The sequence below is a fragment of the Castanea sativa genome, chromosome 1, assembly GCF_040712315.1.
Source record: "Castanea sativa cultivar Marrone di Chiusa Pesio chromosome 1, ASM4071231v1".
Classification (NCBI taxonomy): domain Eukaryota; kingdom Viridiplantae; phylum Streptophyta; class Magnoliopsida; order Fagales; family Fagaceae; genus Castanea; species Castanea sativa.
In genome coordinates this window covers 14,989,100-15,008,108 of record NC_134013.1, presented here as the reverse complement: position 1 = coordinate 15,008,108, position 19,009 = coordinate 14,989,100, and the positions used below count along the sequence as shown (strand labels likewise).

The window sequence follows — 19,009 nt, the reverse complement described above, 5'->3', positions numbered from 1 at the left end:
CATACAAACAATATTAACTATAGTGTAATCATATATAATATTTACAAGATATTAGCTTATAATATACACAAACCATATATACAACAATTTGTTTTTCAACCAATACGACCCTACATAATAAAGGTTCAAAAAGCGTACTATGTTTTTTATACCAACTAAACTTTAATGATATCGATAGAAATACAAATGTATGATTTACTATACTAAATAATAAAAATAAAAATAATACACATACTCATACACATGTAACAATAACTATAATATAATTGACAAGTCATTTTTACATTATTTTTAATTATAAAATAACAATTATATTATGCAATATATTATTTTCACGTCATAGATGTAACAATTGATAATAACAAAGTAAAAAATGATTTAAAAAATCACAATACTACAAATTATAGAGAGTTGAATTATAGAAAAACTTACTAGATCTCCTGGTTTATTATGATAAATGAAGTATAAACTTACAATATTTGTGGTCATAATAAGAATAAATAATTTCAAATTAACAAAACACAAACATAATAAAAATTAGAAAGTTGAAATGCATACTACAATTGTAATACCAACTTAAAGATTGCAAGAATTGTAGAGTGATACTTGTAAAAAAAAAAAAAAAGCACAACCAAATAATAATAAATAAAGACAAAAGAAAAATAACACAAAATAATCAAATTCATTTATGGTGACTATTACAATTTATTATGGTAAATATCAAATATAACTTACAATGCTTGTAGTCATAACTATAATGAAATTGAAATAAACTCAAATAAAAGGATTTATTAATCTAATTTAGGGTAGTAAAATGTAATTTCTCCTAATAATAATAATAATAATAAATAATTGATGAGTCATATTTACATTATTTTTAATATATGATAAAAAATATATTTTGCAATATGTTATTATTAAGTTTCCTATAATTTGATAATAACAAAGTAAAGAACAAATTAATAATACAATTCATAAAAAATTGTGTTAAGTTTTTATGATCATAGTTTATTTTGCTAAATGAAATTTACAACTTAGAATTTTTGTGGTTAATTACTTTTTGTAGACATGGCAAGCTCATTGTTAAGACTGGGTACTAAAGTTTATTAACTGGGATACAAAATGAATTGTCTACACCACTATTTTCTACTATGCCGCCTTTGTTTTTTGTTTTGGTTAGCTATTTCCTTTTTTTTTTCCCTAATTGGGCGCAAATGCTCGTTTCCTTTGGTTGCCTGTTGCCTTGATTTTGAGTTAGGGGCAAAGCTACATGTTAGGGTGGCCCCCCCTAAATTTTTAAAAATTTCTTTTTACTATATAGAAATATTTAATATTTTAATAATTAGCCCTCAAAAATGGGACTTGCCCCCCCAACTATTTGAGTTGGTCCAATAATGTTCTTAAAAAAATTATCCAATTTGTCTAGTAGTTATAGAGAACATATTGTTTCTCAAATTCATTTTTGATGGTAAAATGTGTTCTTGTATTTCTTTAAAGTTTTGGATCATTCATGTCTTTCATTAATTCAATTGAATTTCTTTTACTCACAATGGTAGACAATTTGGTAACTTATATTGAAAATAAAAATTGTAAGGATTTCACTATGGAAGATGGTGAAAGATTAATTTAATTCTATGAAACATTTAATTTTAAGGATTCATCTTGAAAGACACTAATTTTTGTGTATGTGGATAGATGCATATATTTGTGTATGTGTAAGAAAGTTTGTATAGACTAATAAATTAGCAACACAAATCGGCCCCCCCAAACAAATTTTTTTGGCCCTACCCCTGTTTCGGGTTTAAAAAAAAAACTGGGCATGATTCATTTTTATTTTTTGTTGATTTTTATCTATGAAACATTTAATTTTAAGGATTCATTATGGAATATTTTAATTTTTGTGTATGTGTATAGATGCATATGTTTGTGTATGTGTATGGAAGTTTGTATAGATTAATAAATTAGCAACACAAATCGGCCCCCCCAAACAAAAATTAAAATTAAAAAAAAAAAAAACTAGGCATGATTGATTTTTATTTTTTGTTGATTTGCTTTTCCCTTTTTAATTGGGCAAGATTGGGTTTTTTTGGTTAAATTTTTTTCTTTTTCTTTTATTTGGGCATGATTTTTGTTTTAATAAAATTGGAGTGATTGCTTTTTTGTTGATTATTTTTATTTTATTTTATTAGGTTTTTTTAATAAGGATATATGAGTTAATTTATATAAATTATATTTTCCATCATCCCACTTAATTTTCTCCTAATCAAATAAAATAGTTTTTCATCCCTCCAACCAAACATACATAAGAGAAAACTAAATCTTTTCTATTTTCATATTTTCACTATTTTCTATCCTCCTACTTTTCAATCACCCCAACCAAACGAATCCTTAATAACTTTTGTTTGGTTAAACAGGCAAGATTGGCAAGTTTATTCATGGTTACTAGTCTTACATTTATTCATGGTTTGCCAACCTATAACTATAAACTCAACACATATAATACACTATAAGACAAGTACATTAAAATGATGAACATTTTTTTATTAATAAAAAAAAAAAAATATATATATATATATATATATATACACACACACATATATATTGGTGAAAATAATTGTTTTAACCGAAACTTGGGTGAGATTTGGGTCCAGTGTCAAGTTTCAAAAAAATTTTAAAATACTACTATGATTAAAATTCCACTACGATGAGTTTCTAAAAAGGTTTTTTAGATTTAAAAAAAAAATTTAATTATCTATTTTAATAATTAAAAATAAGGTTGTACATGTAGTGCTTACCCTATGTGATTGAATATAAGTAATACAAGTTGCAACATAATTTTACCATGAGACATATTATAATTACATTAAAACTATAGCATATATAGTTTTTTTTTATTTTTAAAAACAACATATATGATTTATATATATATATATATATATATATATATAATCGAAGCCTCTGAAACTCTTACAATTTTCCACGTCAACACAAAATTTAAATAAAATTATCATTTTATTTTTGTTTAGTCCAAACTTAACAAGGAATGAAACTCTATCTCTCTAACAAGTCCAGCTTAAACTCAAACTTATTATTTTTTTTAAACAAAATTATTTTTTTTTAATCCAAACATAACAAAGAATGAAACTCTATCTCTTTAACAAATCCAACTTAAACTCAAATTCATGAGCACTATAAAAGCAATGCAAACCCCAATTTTTTGTTTTAAAGCCGAGTAGAGGTATTAGTTCTTCTTATGCTATTTTCTTCTCCTCTACTTTGTTAAAAAAAAATTTATTTTATGATTTTTCATGTATTTTTTAAAAAGTAATTTTTGTACATAAATCACCAAACTCTCTTTAGTTGTTTTTTACAATATAAAAAAGCTTGCAATAATTAAAATTATTCTTTTGAATGTAATTCATTTTTCTTTTATATTTTTCTATTGTTTAGTTATATATATATATATATATTTTTTTTTTTCTGATAGGCCAAAAATGTATTGACCCATTGTGATAAATTAACCAAATAATTAGTCAAGTGAATTAATTAAGTCAATTTAACATGCAACATGCGTGGGAGCACAAACAAATCACCAACTAAAGTAAAATGCATCGAAAATTAGATTTAACACAGGTGATTTGTTTACGAATGAGAAAAACCACCGAGACAAAACCCCACCAGGAGAATTTAAGGTCACCACTCCCGAGAATCCACTATTATCAAAACAAGTGATTACAAGTAAATGAATCCTAGTACTTTATACCAACTTACAGTTGAATCCTTACCCCAATACCCAATTGGACTTGTTCTGTAGTGACAATCTCTCATTTTAATGCACAACTCCCAATACGTGACTAACTAATAGATGCGTGTATCTCAGTACGTGGCTTACTCCTTTGCACGAATCCTAATACGTGACTAACTCCACAGCAACCCTTTGATTGTTGTAGTTGATTTACAGCAGTTTCACATACAAACACCGTGAAAATCTTCAATATTGGTGCAAAAGACTTTACTTGGTTATAGAACCCAAATGCGTACAAGAAACGCAACAAGAACTCTTTCTTCTATAGGAGGAGGCTAGTGTTTCAAAAAGAAAATTTTATGAAACTCTCTAGGGTTAGGTTTTTCTTTTTCTACCTTCTTTATATAGGAGCTTAATGGGCTCTCCTATTCCAAATAGGTTTACACAAACCTTGGGCTTTCCTAGTCCAATAAGAATTATACAAACCTACAAACCTTGAGTTTTCCTAGTCCTGTGAGGATTATACAAACCCATAAACAATTAGCCTTTTAGAGTAAAAACGTTGTTAGCTATAGTCTGAATCCCGTAAGCTCGATAGATTGAGATATGTGTCAAATTTTAATGAATCTCGACAGATCGAGCTTCTTTCGAGGAGGTATCAAGACCTGCAAATTGCACTTTTCTTGAGCAGTTCTTGAGTAATCTTCATATCTTCAATTTAACTACTTGTAATGATCATCTTGAACTTACTTAGATTTACCCAAATACAAGTAAAATACGTTTTGTCCAAGGATATTCCAATTACATAAAAATATGTCCATAATAGTTTCAATAATTTCTAAGCAGTGAATCATCTGATTCTTTAATATTTTTTGTTCTTTCAAAAGTTTTAATATCTGAATTTTTGAGTTATTTTTTTGCAGTATCTGAAATTGTCTAACAAATTTTTTGTAAGCCATTGCAAGTTCAAGCAATGACTTCATCATCAAATTGTAACACAAATTAAAGTCATATAAGAGCAAATCATGCAATGGTGTAGTTTCTTAATCAGTTTAAGATTTTATAAAATTATTTAGTCTACCTCACAAATAGGTAAATTCTCATGCATGGCACAGGTTAGCGACTAGTTATTATTATAAGTAAAACTGCAATTTTTTTTATAAAAAATTACTTTTTTAAATTTCAATTATAAAAAAATTTCAAAATATTTATAAAGAATTTTATTATAAATTTCAAATTATTTTATGATATATCATAATTATTAGTTTTAAAAATTATTATTTAAGGTATATCATAATTATTATTTACATATAATTTGTAATTTATTTGTACATCAAACAACAAATTTTTTATGAAGCTGTACATTTGTCTCATCATCTAGGTGATGCATATATGAGTTCTTCTAAAACCATACACTACAGGATACTTGAAAAAGATAATTCAATCGCTATTTATCGCTACTAGTACTTGTTGTATTCTATGTATCAGCGAGGGACATAAAGGGATGCAATCTCTTTTTCTTTTCTTTTTTTGGCTAAAATAAAGGGATGCAATCGTTAAAAGCTAGCGGTCTGATATTAATTTTCATTTTTTGTTGGGGTCCTATAGTAATTATTAATTGAACGGTCTCATCCATCAGCTAGCGGTCTGATATTGTGAATCTCTGAATTTAGGCAGCATTTTGGGTCCAGTGTCAGTACAATCTGACCGGTTCAATACACCGAACTAATCCAGACCCCCGAACTTATTATGGATCCAAACTCCCACCTAAAATTTTCAGAATTATTAGTAGTCTTTACTATTTTTAGTTGCCTTTTCCGAAATAGACATTAATTGCCCATTTATAGGAGATTTAAAATTGCAAACCATGCCATATATTATTAATATATATATATATATATATATATATATATTATAGGAAAAATTCAAAGGAAGTTTAATTAGAATTTCAAATTAGAGTTAAATTTCGTGTCATGTGTCATAAATTATTTATTTTTAAAGAGAGTTTTATTTTTTTATTTTAGAATTAAATATAGGACTACATCATAAATATTCATTCAAGTGAGTTATTGAGTACAAAAAAAGTGCTACCTAATAATAAAAATTAAGAAGTAATAGAAAAATATAAATAAATAAATAAACATGAATAGTTTACCTTTTATACCTAATAATATTCTTACAATACTTTTTAAAGAATTAACAAAATATAAGAATGACTGTCAATAGTATTTAAATTATATATATATAAGAATTATACTAGGCATTTTATTGTATATCTTTAAATGTATTTATGCATATGCATAAGATGACAAGTTAGTATTAATAATATTCACAACCAACAATACTATTTTATGATGTAGGGTCATTTTCCTGGTATCATCTACCAAACTAATAGACTGACTCATTATCTTTCTTTTGCATTTCATAATTTGGATTTTACTTTCTAAATTTTAGGGTGTTTAGATTTTACACTCTAAAATTTCAAAATTTGAGGGTGTAAAATCCAAACACTTCCAAACTTTAGAAGGTAAAATCCAAATTCTGAAACCTTAGAATGTAAATTCCAAATACTTCCAAATTTTAGGAGGTAAAATCCAAATTCTGAAACTTTAAAGTGAAAATCCAAACACCTCCAAAATTTAGGGATGTAATTTGCAATTTACCCTCTTTTTAAAAAAAATTTAAATTTGTTATTCTTTCTTTTACTTTGTACTCTTAGTCCTATCCTATTCAAGTATTTATAGAAAAATAATAAAAGAAATCTAACGGCTTAGTCAAATCATCTGTAACTCTGCTCCCTAATCACAAAAATAAAGACTCTAAAAAATTAAATAAAATAAAGGATTTTTTTTTGGTGAGTAATTAGATAGTTACAAACTTACTGTAAGTGCACAATTGCACCTGGCCCCAAGAACAGTTACGGGCTCAGGCCCAACGAGCCTTAAACAATGTAATTTGTAGAGTGTGGGCTTGAAACCCAGGTTAGAAGTGTTTGAGAATTAAATAGCAAGCCAAAGATTATAAACACTTAAAAACAACAAAGAATGCTATAAGTCAATCTGCTCGGACGTAAGCCGAGAACTGTTCTTATATAATTTCTCTCTCTCTTTTTCTCTTTCCTTTAGGTTACAAAGAGGGAGCCCCCTTTTTCTGTCTTAGATTGCTCTTTAAATACTACTCTTTTGAATACTTTGTACACGTGTTGCCCCACCTCCCCCTTAGCCTAGATATTTCCCCTCTCAGTGCCTTTGAATAGTAACCAGAAGTTTCTCTTCTACTGTTCAGGTGTCACTTCCCCATAAATGCGGCCAGGGTGGTAGGTGCAGGGTCTTTAATGTGGAGGTAGCAGCCTTTATCTTTGACATTTCTTCAACATCGGTACTTCTGGGGCGTTCTAGGGTTCCCCCCTTTTAACCATTGGCCTTAACCATGTCATCCCCTAATCTTTACTATGAAATCCCGAATTCTTCGGTGTTCATCCGAGGATAAGGTCACCCTCGGCTGTATCCTCGGATCCTCGGCGTATGGGCCGACCCATAGTACTAACAATTTCTAACCCCAGGATCAGGTCGGCCTTCCTTAACACGGCCCAAAAGGCCCACGTTCCCATCAGGATCTTTTTGCCCCCCACACTTACAATAAGAGATTGAAGACTTGAAACCTGGACATATTGTAAATATTAAGAATTGTCAATTATTCTTAGTAGAATAATAATAATAATAATAATAATAATAATAATAATAAATCAATCCTGCCACAGCACCTATTATTAATTTTTTTTTGAATATGAGAATCAGGTATCAACAGGTCAAATATGCTTATAATCTAAAGATTTACAAGAAATAATGAAAGCATGAACCTTCAGAAGCTCTACATTATGGGTAATTCCAATTGTTGCTATTTGTGGTTTTATGATTAGACTGGCATTGGGCTCTATTTCGAAACCTAATCCGTATATAATATATGTTAATTTGCAATTGGCTAATGGGATTTGGTGGTTGAGATGGATGATAGAGTTAGAACTATACATATAGATGAGGTGGGGTTCATGGTCTCCCCTAAAATTAAGATATTTCTAAAAGTTCTTGGTCTTTCAATAAGTGAATGTTTGTCCAAAAATTTCAATGATGCTAAGTTGAATAATTTTTTTCATTTTGAAAAATATCCAAATTGAGTGAATTAAAAAAAAAATTGCTATAATGGGTTCCAGTTAGCTAAATTAATAAAATTTCTAATGGTTAAATAAGAGATTTGATGTTTAATCCTTATGTACACCAGAAACTAATTGATATCTTGATTTGAAGATAAAAAACACAATCATCAATGAATTGAAAATTTGTCAAAAAAAAAATTCACTATGGTAGCTCTTATGGTCGGTCTCCTATACTTTATAATTTATACGATCAAAGACTAAAATTCCTAAAACTATTCAACATTTAAATTGTTGATTTTATATCATATTATTAAAATCACCATACTTAAGTGTACGAGACATGTCACATTTATTTATTTAGTTTTATGAATTAAGACATGTCACATTATATTCCCCTCACTGTCGGAGCTAGGGATAGAATTAATACAAAGACGAAGGTTAGGTGGAGGAGTAAAACAATGGTTGAACCAATTATTTATATCACATTCAAAGGAAACTGTACTCCCCCACAGGCTATACGTCTTTCACTGTGAGTCTCAGAGCAAGGAAGCGAAGAAAGAAAATGCACTCTCCCATTGTGAACTCCCATCCTTGTTCTATATTATTGTTCAATCTCATTTTGTTTATTCTCTTTTACAACTCCACGGCTGCCATAAAGCTACCACCAGATGAAACCTATCCTGCACTTTTTGTCTTTGGAGATTCAACAGTGGATACAGGCAACAACAACAATCGAGTAACTCCATCTAGGTCTAACTACCCTCCGTATGGGAATGACTTTAAAGGAAAAGTTGCAACAGGCAGATTCAGCAACGGCAAGGTACCCTCGGACATGATAGGTATTAATTCATGATCTCTCTCTCTCTCACGTGGTATTACTTTCTTTTTGTCTGTTATTTTTGGGAAAATCGCATCATAAACTATATCTTATTTTATATATACTAAAATAATGCACAATTGCCCCTAAAACTTGTCATCAAAAAATAAATAAAAAAGTTGTCCACTAAAACTTACCAGTTTTGAAGTTGCAATCAACGTTACTCGATCGCTTTGTTGTAAACAGGGGCGTAGTCATGTGTAAGGGTGGGGGCCATGCCCCCAAAATTTTGAATTTTTTAAAATATATATAATTATTTTAATGTTTTCAAGATTTAGTTTACAAAAATATGAGTTGACCCCTAAATATTAGATTTAGTCCAATGATGCTCTTAAAAAAATAATTGGTCAAATAGTTATAGGGATATAACATTATTTTTGCAATTTTATTTTTAAATGTAAAATGTATTCTTATATTTGTTAAATATTTGATAAAATTTGGCACCATACATGTTTGAATTTATATTATTTTCAAATAATTATGTGGCAATTAACAAGTCATTGACTTATTAAAAAAATAATGTCACTAAAACTACACGTGAAATGTTTCTTTAATTGCCATATAATGGGTTAGAGTAAGATAACTTCAAATATGTTTGGAGCTTAATTTATTTCTTCAAGTTTTGGATCATTCATGTTTTCAAAATTTTCATTAGTTCAATTGAAAGATTTTTTACTTACTTTAGTCTAAAATTTGATAATTTGTATCAAAAATGAAAATTTTTAAGAATTTCACTATAAAAATGGTAAAAATAAATTTTATTTTATGAAAAATCGCTATCAAACATAATTTTAATTGAAAATACTAATTTTTTTTTGGTTAGGCGTGTATATATATAACTTATCAAATAAAAAATCATGTGTATATAATAAAAAAGTGTGTGAATATGTGTATGTAGAGTTGTCTTGATAAATATATTAATATTGCAACTTTCTCCAAACAAAAATTTCCGGCTCCACCTTGGCTGTAAATATATTAAAATTTGTGGGATCCACTAATGCGAACATACAACTTTTTCTTCTCTCCTAAATGATTTTTTATTTTTCTTTTCTTCCCCCACGAAACCCACTGGTTGTCTTCTTTTTTCTTTCTTTTTTTCCTCTCTTGCACGAACCCAAACTGGTGTTCGAAGGTCTTCTTCTTCATTCCTTATTTTTTTGGGGGGGTGGTCTTTGCTGTTTTGTTGTTTTGGTGGTCTTCTTCTTTCAACTAAAGTAAAACCCAGTTGAATTTAACCCCACCAACAAAACAAAACCCATAGAAACAGAACCTCAAACCCAGAAAACAAAACCCGTTTGAGTTTGACCCTCACCCACAAAAGACAAACCAAATAAAACATTTAGAGTAAACAAAAGAAAGAAACAACAAAAGAAAAGCAAAGATGCTAGGCCCTGGGGTTCCAACTTCCAAGGGATAGAGCACTTACTACTGAGAGAGACGAAGAGAAGGAAAAAAGAAAGGGCGAGTGAGCAGGCTCATAAAATAAAATAGTACTAACTGTACTATTCAAGTCCGATACTTTTTACTTCTAAAGAAACATAGGGGGCAATAAGAAACATAGGGTTGTGTTAATGGGCATTGCCCGTTAACAACACACTTTTTGAGTACCTATTTTGGTAATTTTCTTCATTTTTGACAGCCTTTTAATTTTTGGTAATTTTTTTTTTCTTTTTTATTTGGCAAATTTTTTAACAATTTTTTTTTAAGTGAAACACAACAAAGGAAAGTTAACAAGCACCGGGAATCGATAACATTTCCCAAAAACATATACTCAAACTAAACTTACAATTATTTTTTTTTTATATTTTAAAATATGTTATGTGAAATATTGTATTAAATACATTTTTTATATTATGAATAGTTTAAATACATATTTTTATAACACATTTTAAATCATAATTTTACTTCATTTTAAATAACAATATTTAAATACTACTACCAAATATCTATGTAGTCACTTGAGTTATATGAGTTTAAGTAACACCCGCTAAAATGGAACCCTCTGAGCTTACCTAGAATGATCGAAATACCCCTCACAATTGTTGTTCATCTTAGTGGCACTGTTTTTTGAATTCATATTTCTGTTCATTTTCTTTTCTCTCTAGCCATACAAGATTTCAAGAAAAAAGTGGGGATTTGTTTCGGGTTTTTTGGGGGGGGGGGGGGGGGGGGGAGGAATTTCAATCATTTTAGCTGGGATTAGTGGGTTCCATCCCAGTTGGTGTCATGCACAACTCATGTGACTATGTTCTTTGTCCAACTTAATTGGGAAAGTGTCATAAGGGGTTTAAGCATTTCAAGGTTTTGGTTTTAGAGTGCTAATTGTGCATTTTCGTAGTTTAAGAAGAGTAAGTGTAAATGTGATATAGTTTTAAGTTGGAAAAAAATGTAATTTCCTTTTTTTTCTTTCTACTTTTTATTTGAGTTATATTTTTAACTCACACTAAAAAACAAAATTCAAAGTTTATACAAATAAGCTACTACAAATAAGTTATTCCAAAAGCACTTGAACTTTTAGAATACATACAAGTCAAAATAAAAATTTTCATTCTTTTTAAAAATTTCCTTAATCCGTGCCCAAAGTTCACTTTCTAATTCCATTTCAACTTTTAGTGGAGGAATTGGAAATTAAAGATCTTTTACCTGCATATATGGATCCAAACCTGCAACCACAAGACCTCATTACAGGTGTTTGCTTCGCTTCTGGTGGCGCTGGATATGATCCCTTGACATCCAAACTAGCGGTACACGCACAATACTTTTGTTCCTTCTTTTTTTTTGGATGCACGCACATTTTGTGTATAATATGTATTTCCCTTTTCATCATTCTTTTCTCTTTTTTATTTTTTTATTTTTTTATCAAAGTCAACTTGGTCGTTGTCCGATCAACTTGGAATGTTGAAAGAATATATTGTGAGGCTTCAAGGAATTGTTGGAGCAAACAGGACAAACTTCATCTTAACCAGAAGCCTATATGTCATTTCATTGAGTAGCTGCGACATTGCCAATGTATATTTTGGACCTACTTCACGAAGATACGAGTACGATTTTGCTTCCTACACTGACCTTATGCTCAAGTATGCTACCCAATTCTTGAAGGTAAGATTCCATCCTATCAATTAAATTTCAAATTTCAATGACACAACTTTCTTGGTCACACTCAAGCTCATTATTGTAGCAATAGTGTTGCTTTCCTATGATCCCTATTACCAAAGAACCAAAAAAGAATGACATTGACAAGAATAATGGGTCCTTATAGTAGCCATAAGGTCTGAATACCCTCATTTTTAAAAATAAACTGGCAAAAACAATAATAATACTTGACGTCCCTCATTATGTTTTCAAGGAAATTTATTCACTAGGAGCACGGAGGATTGCAGTACTCGGAGCTCCGCCGATCGGATGTGTGCCATCACAAAGAACTATTGCCGGAGGATTACGCAGACAATGTGGAGAAGGCCACAATCAGCTAGCAACGTTGTTCAATGCTAAACTGACTATCTTGTTGGATTCCCTTAACAAAGACATGCCCGATAGCAGAATGGCCTATCTTGATATTTACAACCCTCTTCTTGATCTCATTGAACACCCTGAAGAGAATGGTAACTCACAAAATTGTCACATTTTTTTTTTTTTGTCCTTGACTATGGTATTTATACTATTTTGGACATGGCAGTTTATAAAACTAATTATGCATCAAAAATGATTTATTCAAAATTGGTTTAAAGGAAAACTTCGTCACTTTCATTAATTTTTTTTGTAATATATTTAATAGAATACATATTTTAGTGACAAAAATGGAACCTAAACTATATTTGTTCTATTTTTGTCATTGAAGTTTAAAATGAATGGTGAAAATCACAAAATGTAAACATTATAAATTCCTAAAACTTAACCTTTATTTTAGGAACCCAAAGAATATTTTACAGCAGTTTTTTTTTTTAATCATTTGTTGTTATCTTAATGACTTTGTCATCAACCATTACCATCATCATGTTTCACTAGCCTCTTTTGCTATTTATTTAAATTTCACAAACAATTTCATTAAGTATCCTCAAATGAAACTAGTTTGCTAAGTAGCTTCATTTGGAACTCTAGTAGTTGAGAGTTAGTTCCAAATGAGGCTATTTAGCAATGTGAAGAACTCAACTCTTTGAAATTTGAGTTCCACCAAAAACTTTTAAAAAATCTCAATCTAGGTGTTTTTCTCTATGAAACTCGAGTTATTGAGACTTAAGTTACCCCTTGGAACTCGACTCTCATATACTCAAGTTCCAAATGAGGCTACTTAAGTAATTGTTTTTGAAAATCAAATAAATAGCAAATAGCCTCCTGTTTCATCAATTGATCTTTGCTATTTTCTTTATAAAATAATAATATAATAATAATTTTTCTGTATATTACATATACAGGCTTTAAGATAGCGGAGAAAGGGTGCTGTGGTACAGGAGTAATAGAGGTAGCTCCAATATGTAACCCATCGTCTGCAATCTGTACAGATGTGAATGATTATGTTTTTTGGGATAGTTTTCATCCCACAGAAAGAGCATACAAGATCATTACTTCTCAAGTCCTCAAGAATGACGGCAATGGGCTTTTCGGACATCAGTAAAGTTTATTCACTTTGAATTTTACCACTACAATCAATTTCAATGGTTCAGCCCTGGTCCTTCCCTCAAGTCAAGTCTGATTTTGGATTTTCATTCATACACATGATACTTGTTTACTATGTCAGCTATGATCACAGATAGAATCTAAGGATCCATCTGATGTGTTCTCACTTATAATATTTGTCAATTTCGAAAGATCTGTTAATAATGTGTGTTTGTTTGCAAAATGTTCCAATTGTATCACCGTTTTATTGAATAAATTCGTATTTATTAAACAAAAAGAGAGGCAGAGACTCCGATTGTGCCAATTATGTCGAGTTAATTATTTAGTCCAATTATATAAGGGCTTTGATTAAAGCATTCAAGCACAATATTGCGCTAATCTATCTATATATATAATAGGTGAAGCAGAGAGAAACTCCAATTGCAATTCTAAATTAGAATCCTAATTTTGTGCCATGTGTCAAGATTCATGTGGTTCCATTTATCTAAATTTAAGTGGATCAGTTGTAATTCTGGTATGCTCCTTTTTTTTGTATTTTTTTCCACACCTGCGTATTTCAAGGTTCATCTCCCATTCTCTAATAATCAAAACGTAAAAACCTTCATCTCCTATCAATGATGCATGTATTTGAGTATTTCTATATCTTATATAAGAAGAGGTTTTCCATAGATTCAAATTGTACTCACCATTTTAATGGTCCTGGTTTATGCTTCTTAAGGTTTAATTACTTCTTTCTTTCATTTGCCTAAATTTTCATTCGTTTTTGTGAATAATTGTTATTGTTTAATTATAATTTTTTTTTTGTTTTCCTATCATTGATGTTGCATGTTTATTTTCTGTTTCATAACAAGCTGCAAGGAAACTCAGAATTTTAATGGTCCTAGTTTATGGTCTGCAAAACGAATTCCAACTATTCCTAAGATTTGATTACTCCTTTCTTTCATTTGTCTATTGTTTCCGTCCTTTTTGTGAACAATTTTTATTCTTTAATTATAAAAGTTTTTTTGTTTGCCTATGATTGATGTTACATGTTTATTTCCTATTTCATGTTTCATAAAAGTTTTTTTGTTTCCATATGTTAATCAGGTTTCCCCTAATTGCGTAATAATATATGTTGTAAACAGCTTATTGTCTTGTCAAAGGTCATTTATGTTTTCACAGTTTATGTCCTTATTTGCTGTGTTTTCTTCCCCCACAGGAGATTGTCATAATATTGGAAACTTTGTTGCCAACGAACTGAGGCTTTAGAACTACTGATTTCCTTACCAAAGGTCAGCTCTATTTTTATTGTTTATGTTGTTATTATTATTGGTGAATTATTTGATAGGCTGTTGATATTCAATTTATTAAAGCTTTTGATGTTCTTATTTGAACGGTAGTCACAATTGTACCAAAACTTCCTATTATCTCTTGAATCTATTCTTAAATCATTAAAAAATATGAAAAGTAATTAGCTGTGATATTCCATAGTATCTGCTTATTTTGTTAACAAATGTCAGTTTTTTTTCCCTATTTATGTTGTGATTACAAAAAAAATATGGTTAGAATTTAACCCTGATAATGTATAAATAATTGCTTATTATCGTGAAAAAGGTTAGCTACTTTTTTACTGACAGTGTTGTTAAAATTACCGATAAATTATATGACTTCCTGTTAATACACTTTTCGTTAGAGCCTTGAACATTTTTGTTTTAACGGGTTATATTTTTAAAAAAAAATTGTAGAAAAGATTTATGTTCAGAAAGATTATTTTCTTTTATGATTAAAATATAACCCATGTTGGAGTGAAGTTGCATTAGATCTAGATTATATTTTAATTAAATTAGCATCTAAGAGAGAGAGAGGGGGAGAGAGAGAGAGAGAGAGAGAGAGAGAGAGAGAGAGAGAGAGAGAGAGAGAGAGGCCAATTGATTTACTGCTAAAATCAAAGAGGCCAAAATCAATGAACCTCCCATTTCAAAAAATGAAAGGAAAAAAAAAACAATGAACAATCAAAAAAATAATCATCAATGTCCTTTACATTTATAATCCATATCTTTGCTCCCATAATCCCTAAAAAAGCCTCAGCTTTTGGAACTCCCAGATACAGAGCCTCTACCCGGGTCCAATCAAACTCAATTACTAAGAGAAAGTGAAGATGGATGAACAAACTGAGATGGAGTAAAGCAAACGAAGAAAAAGGAGAATAACAAATATTGTAGAATTATGGAACTCTTGGGCGCTTCCTCAGCCCAAGATTTTTTAGAGATCTATCAAGATATCTCCCAAAAGCAAGACGAGAGCCCCTACTTCAAAAAAGCTCTTCGTATAGCAAAAGATATCTTGAGTAAAAAAAATACGGGAAGGAAAAGGGCTTGGATTCCTATGTATTCGAGGAAGAGGAATAAAACGGATCCCTCTTTTTAAAAAGGATGATATGGATTTTTTCTCCATTTGAAATATGAAATGGAGTTAAGTTAGGTCAAAGATTGACCTTAAAGAATGGTTAATTTAAACCTATTCTTCAAGTATAAAATGGTAGCATTATTAGATAGTACTTCTATGATTTTTCTTAGTGCATGAAAGCCCCGATTAAATAAATAAACAAATTATTTTAATTCATTAATATCTTGGTCTAATGATAAAAAATAATCATTATAAAGTAAATATTATATATTCCAATCATATTGTATTTAAATAGTTAATTAATAAAAGGTAACAGTAACTTAATTTGTTATATTTGTTGATAACCTTAAATCAAGTGGGTAACTAAACAACTTTTTTTAGTTTATTTATTTATTTATATTTTCTATTTCATGTTGGACTATAACATTACAAATCAAGTAATAATTCCACCAATTTTTTCGTAGTTATATTTTAAGTTAGACCATGACATGGTTACATAGAAATTAATTAGGTTTGCCATGTTGCATTGTAAAAAGCTAGATTTCTTATTTTCTTTCATTTCATTTTTGTTACCTTAAACAGAAACTAACAAGGTTATACTGACTTATACATGACAAGAATTATATCATATCAATTAATAATTCATGTCACATTGAACAGTATCCCCACAACTCTTTGATAATTTTTTTTCAAAACTATAAACTATAACAAGAGTCAAATTCGATAGGAGGTTTCACCACATCACATGATAATAACTCGTATTTATTGTCTTTTTCATTTTTTTTGTTACTTTAAACATATAATAATAAGATCACACATAAACATCCATGACTAAACTCATAATGACTAGATATATACTAATTAAAATTAAATACATAATAAGTTGAGTGATTTAAATGAATCACATTTCTTGTCACTCTTTAATAATTTACCAATATTTGAATATAAATTTGAAGAAAGCAGTGACCCAATTCTGAATCTATCTTTATAGTTGTTTCCGGATTCTTCTCATTGTACGGTTCAATAAGTAATAATTAATAAGTTTGATCAATTTTCTTCTCTATGTTATGACTTTTTTCCTTTCCTTCTAAGAAAATTCAATTCCTTTATGTTTTACATTGATTTTCGTTTTTGTTGATTCATTGAACTGGTTTGTGTTATGTTCCTGGGATCCAAATTATTGCCCACTTTCTAATACTATGAATCGTTAGGGGACTAAAACGGCAATTCAATGAACCTAATTAACCACTAACATTAACTGTAAAGTATTAATATTAACGGATAGAAACAATTAAATTCATTAAGAACCAGCTGCAATACAAAATTCTATATTAATTGAACCATTTCATCATCAAATTCATGTATAATCATTTCAAAATTCTTGAACACATGATTATTATGTATTGTTATTTAATATCATACTATGAACCTAAAAAAATGATTTTATTATAAATAGTAGATGAAATGTTATAACACTATTTCAAACAAAACAACAATATGAAAACTTTAAAAAACCTTCCTAATGACATATGGGTTGAAATCTTTTCGAAAGTGGGCAAAGATTAGGCAACACTCTTAGGAAAAATTAAGTTAAGGTAAAAAAAACTATTTCTTCAATTTGTATCTACTTATTCATTTCCCTCTATATAAATAATTCAGTCTATTAATTTAAAATTTTCTTTTGTCTTAATTAGTTGCAAATGCTTCAAGAAGTTAACAGAAAAGAAATTAGTTCTTCAACAAATTGAGCTTGACTCCGTATTTCAATCATCCATCTCTACTACATGACAAAGAAAAAGCTTAATATTTTCATGTTATGAAGCAGAAAATCCTTATGCGCTACTGATAGTGGGAAGCTACCAATATTTTTTGAATGAATCAGTCGTTGTAGGGAAAAAAAATAATTGAAAAAACTCTTCCATGTGACAATTTTATTGCACCTTATATTTATGGAATCATGCTACTTTGTAAGTCAAATAATGAAGGCATTGACAACCTTTTGGAAATTTTAAATGATGAATATGGGAAGCATTGGCTTGTCAAATGCCAAAAAATGTTTCAACTACTTACTGCAAGAACCAACATGTATAAAATTCCAAACTTTCAAGCATGCCACAAAATTGAAATGGGACATTGGAACCGAGATGAACCTTATCCTTACGATTATGAAGAATTTGTAGTGATGTGCAAAAGATGCAATATTTTGTTCCATTGTTAATTGTTTGTTAAGCTTTGCAAAAGTTTTACAATTATGATTTCCTTAATGGTTTGCCAAAATCAATTGTAAGTGCACAATTTGTACCCGGTCCAATCACTAGATGCACTCAGGCCCATAGAGCCTTATACAATGAAATTTGTAGAGTATGGATTTGAAACATAGGTCATGGATGTTGAAGAAATAATAAATGGGCTAGATTCTTGCTATCTTATGAAAATAAAAGATGAATATGACAAAAAACTCTCATCGGACGTAAGCCGAGAACCACTTGTATTGTCTTTCTTTCTTTAAGCAAAAGATTACAATTGAAGTTAAAGTCTTCAATTCCTTCTCTCTCTTGATCTCTTTCCTCTCATTTTTTTTCCTCTTCATACCTCTCTCATTTTCTTATATCCATATTCTTCTCCCCTTTTTCTTCAACGTGTAGCACAAATCTTCCAAATAGATACTTGTCCAATCCACCACCTTCTTGAAGTCTTCAAACAATAGCTGGAAGACTGAATATTACTGTTCAGGGGTCATTTCTCCTTTAATGCGGCCAAGGAGGTAGGTGTAGGGTCTTTAATGCGGTGGTAGCAGCCTTTTTCCTCGATATTTCAAATACGTTTTTTCTCTTTACAACAGCATGGAACACATCTTTACTCATCAGGCCTTCCAGAATTCTCTTCCTATACACCATGACACGTCACACGATCTTTAGCTGACCTGGCCGAGGAGACGCCTCTCCTCAGACAGCCTCACCAATCTATCTAGCACAAGTCGACTTGTGGGCCTCGAAGGCTTTGCTCGAACATGCTTACACCACCAAATCAGGCTCAAGGCCCAAATGCATATTTTGACCATTTTACCCCCACGTCAATGATTATCGATTGTGAAAAATTCAAAGTGTAATCAACCTTATCCTTGTGATTATCAAAAATTTGTAGTTAAATGCAATATATATTTTTAATTTTTTATCTAATTCTATCATCTTTGTGATAAACCCAAAAAGACAAAAAAAAAAAAAAAAAAAATTTG

At 29.7% G+C, this 19,009-nt stretch overlaps 1 protein-coding gene across 1 annotated transcript; it reads left to right on the top strand.

Moving 5' to 3' along the window:
* Positions 1-8,377: 8,377 nt before the first annotated feature.
* On the top strand, positions 8,378-13,666 carry LOC142644171 (GDSL esterase/lipase EXL3-like). Its single transcript, XM_075818844.1, has 5 exons — positions 8,378-8,737; positions 11,389-11,519; positions 11,641-11,874; positions 12,122-12,377; positions 13,188-13,666. The coding sequence occupies exons 1-5, from the start codon at positions 8,461-8,463 to the stop codon at positions 13,385-13,387; spliced, it is 1,098 nt and encodes a 365-aa protein (XP_075674959.1). The 5' UTR covers positions 8,378-8,460; the 3' UTR covers positions 13,388-13,666.
* Positions 13,667-19,009: the final 5,343 nt, after the last annotated feature.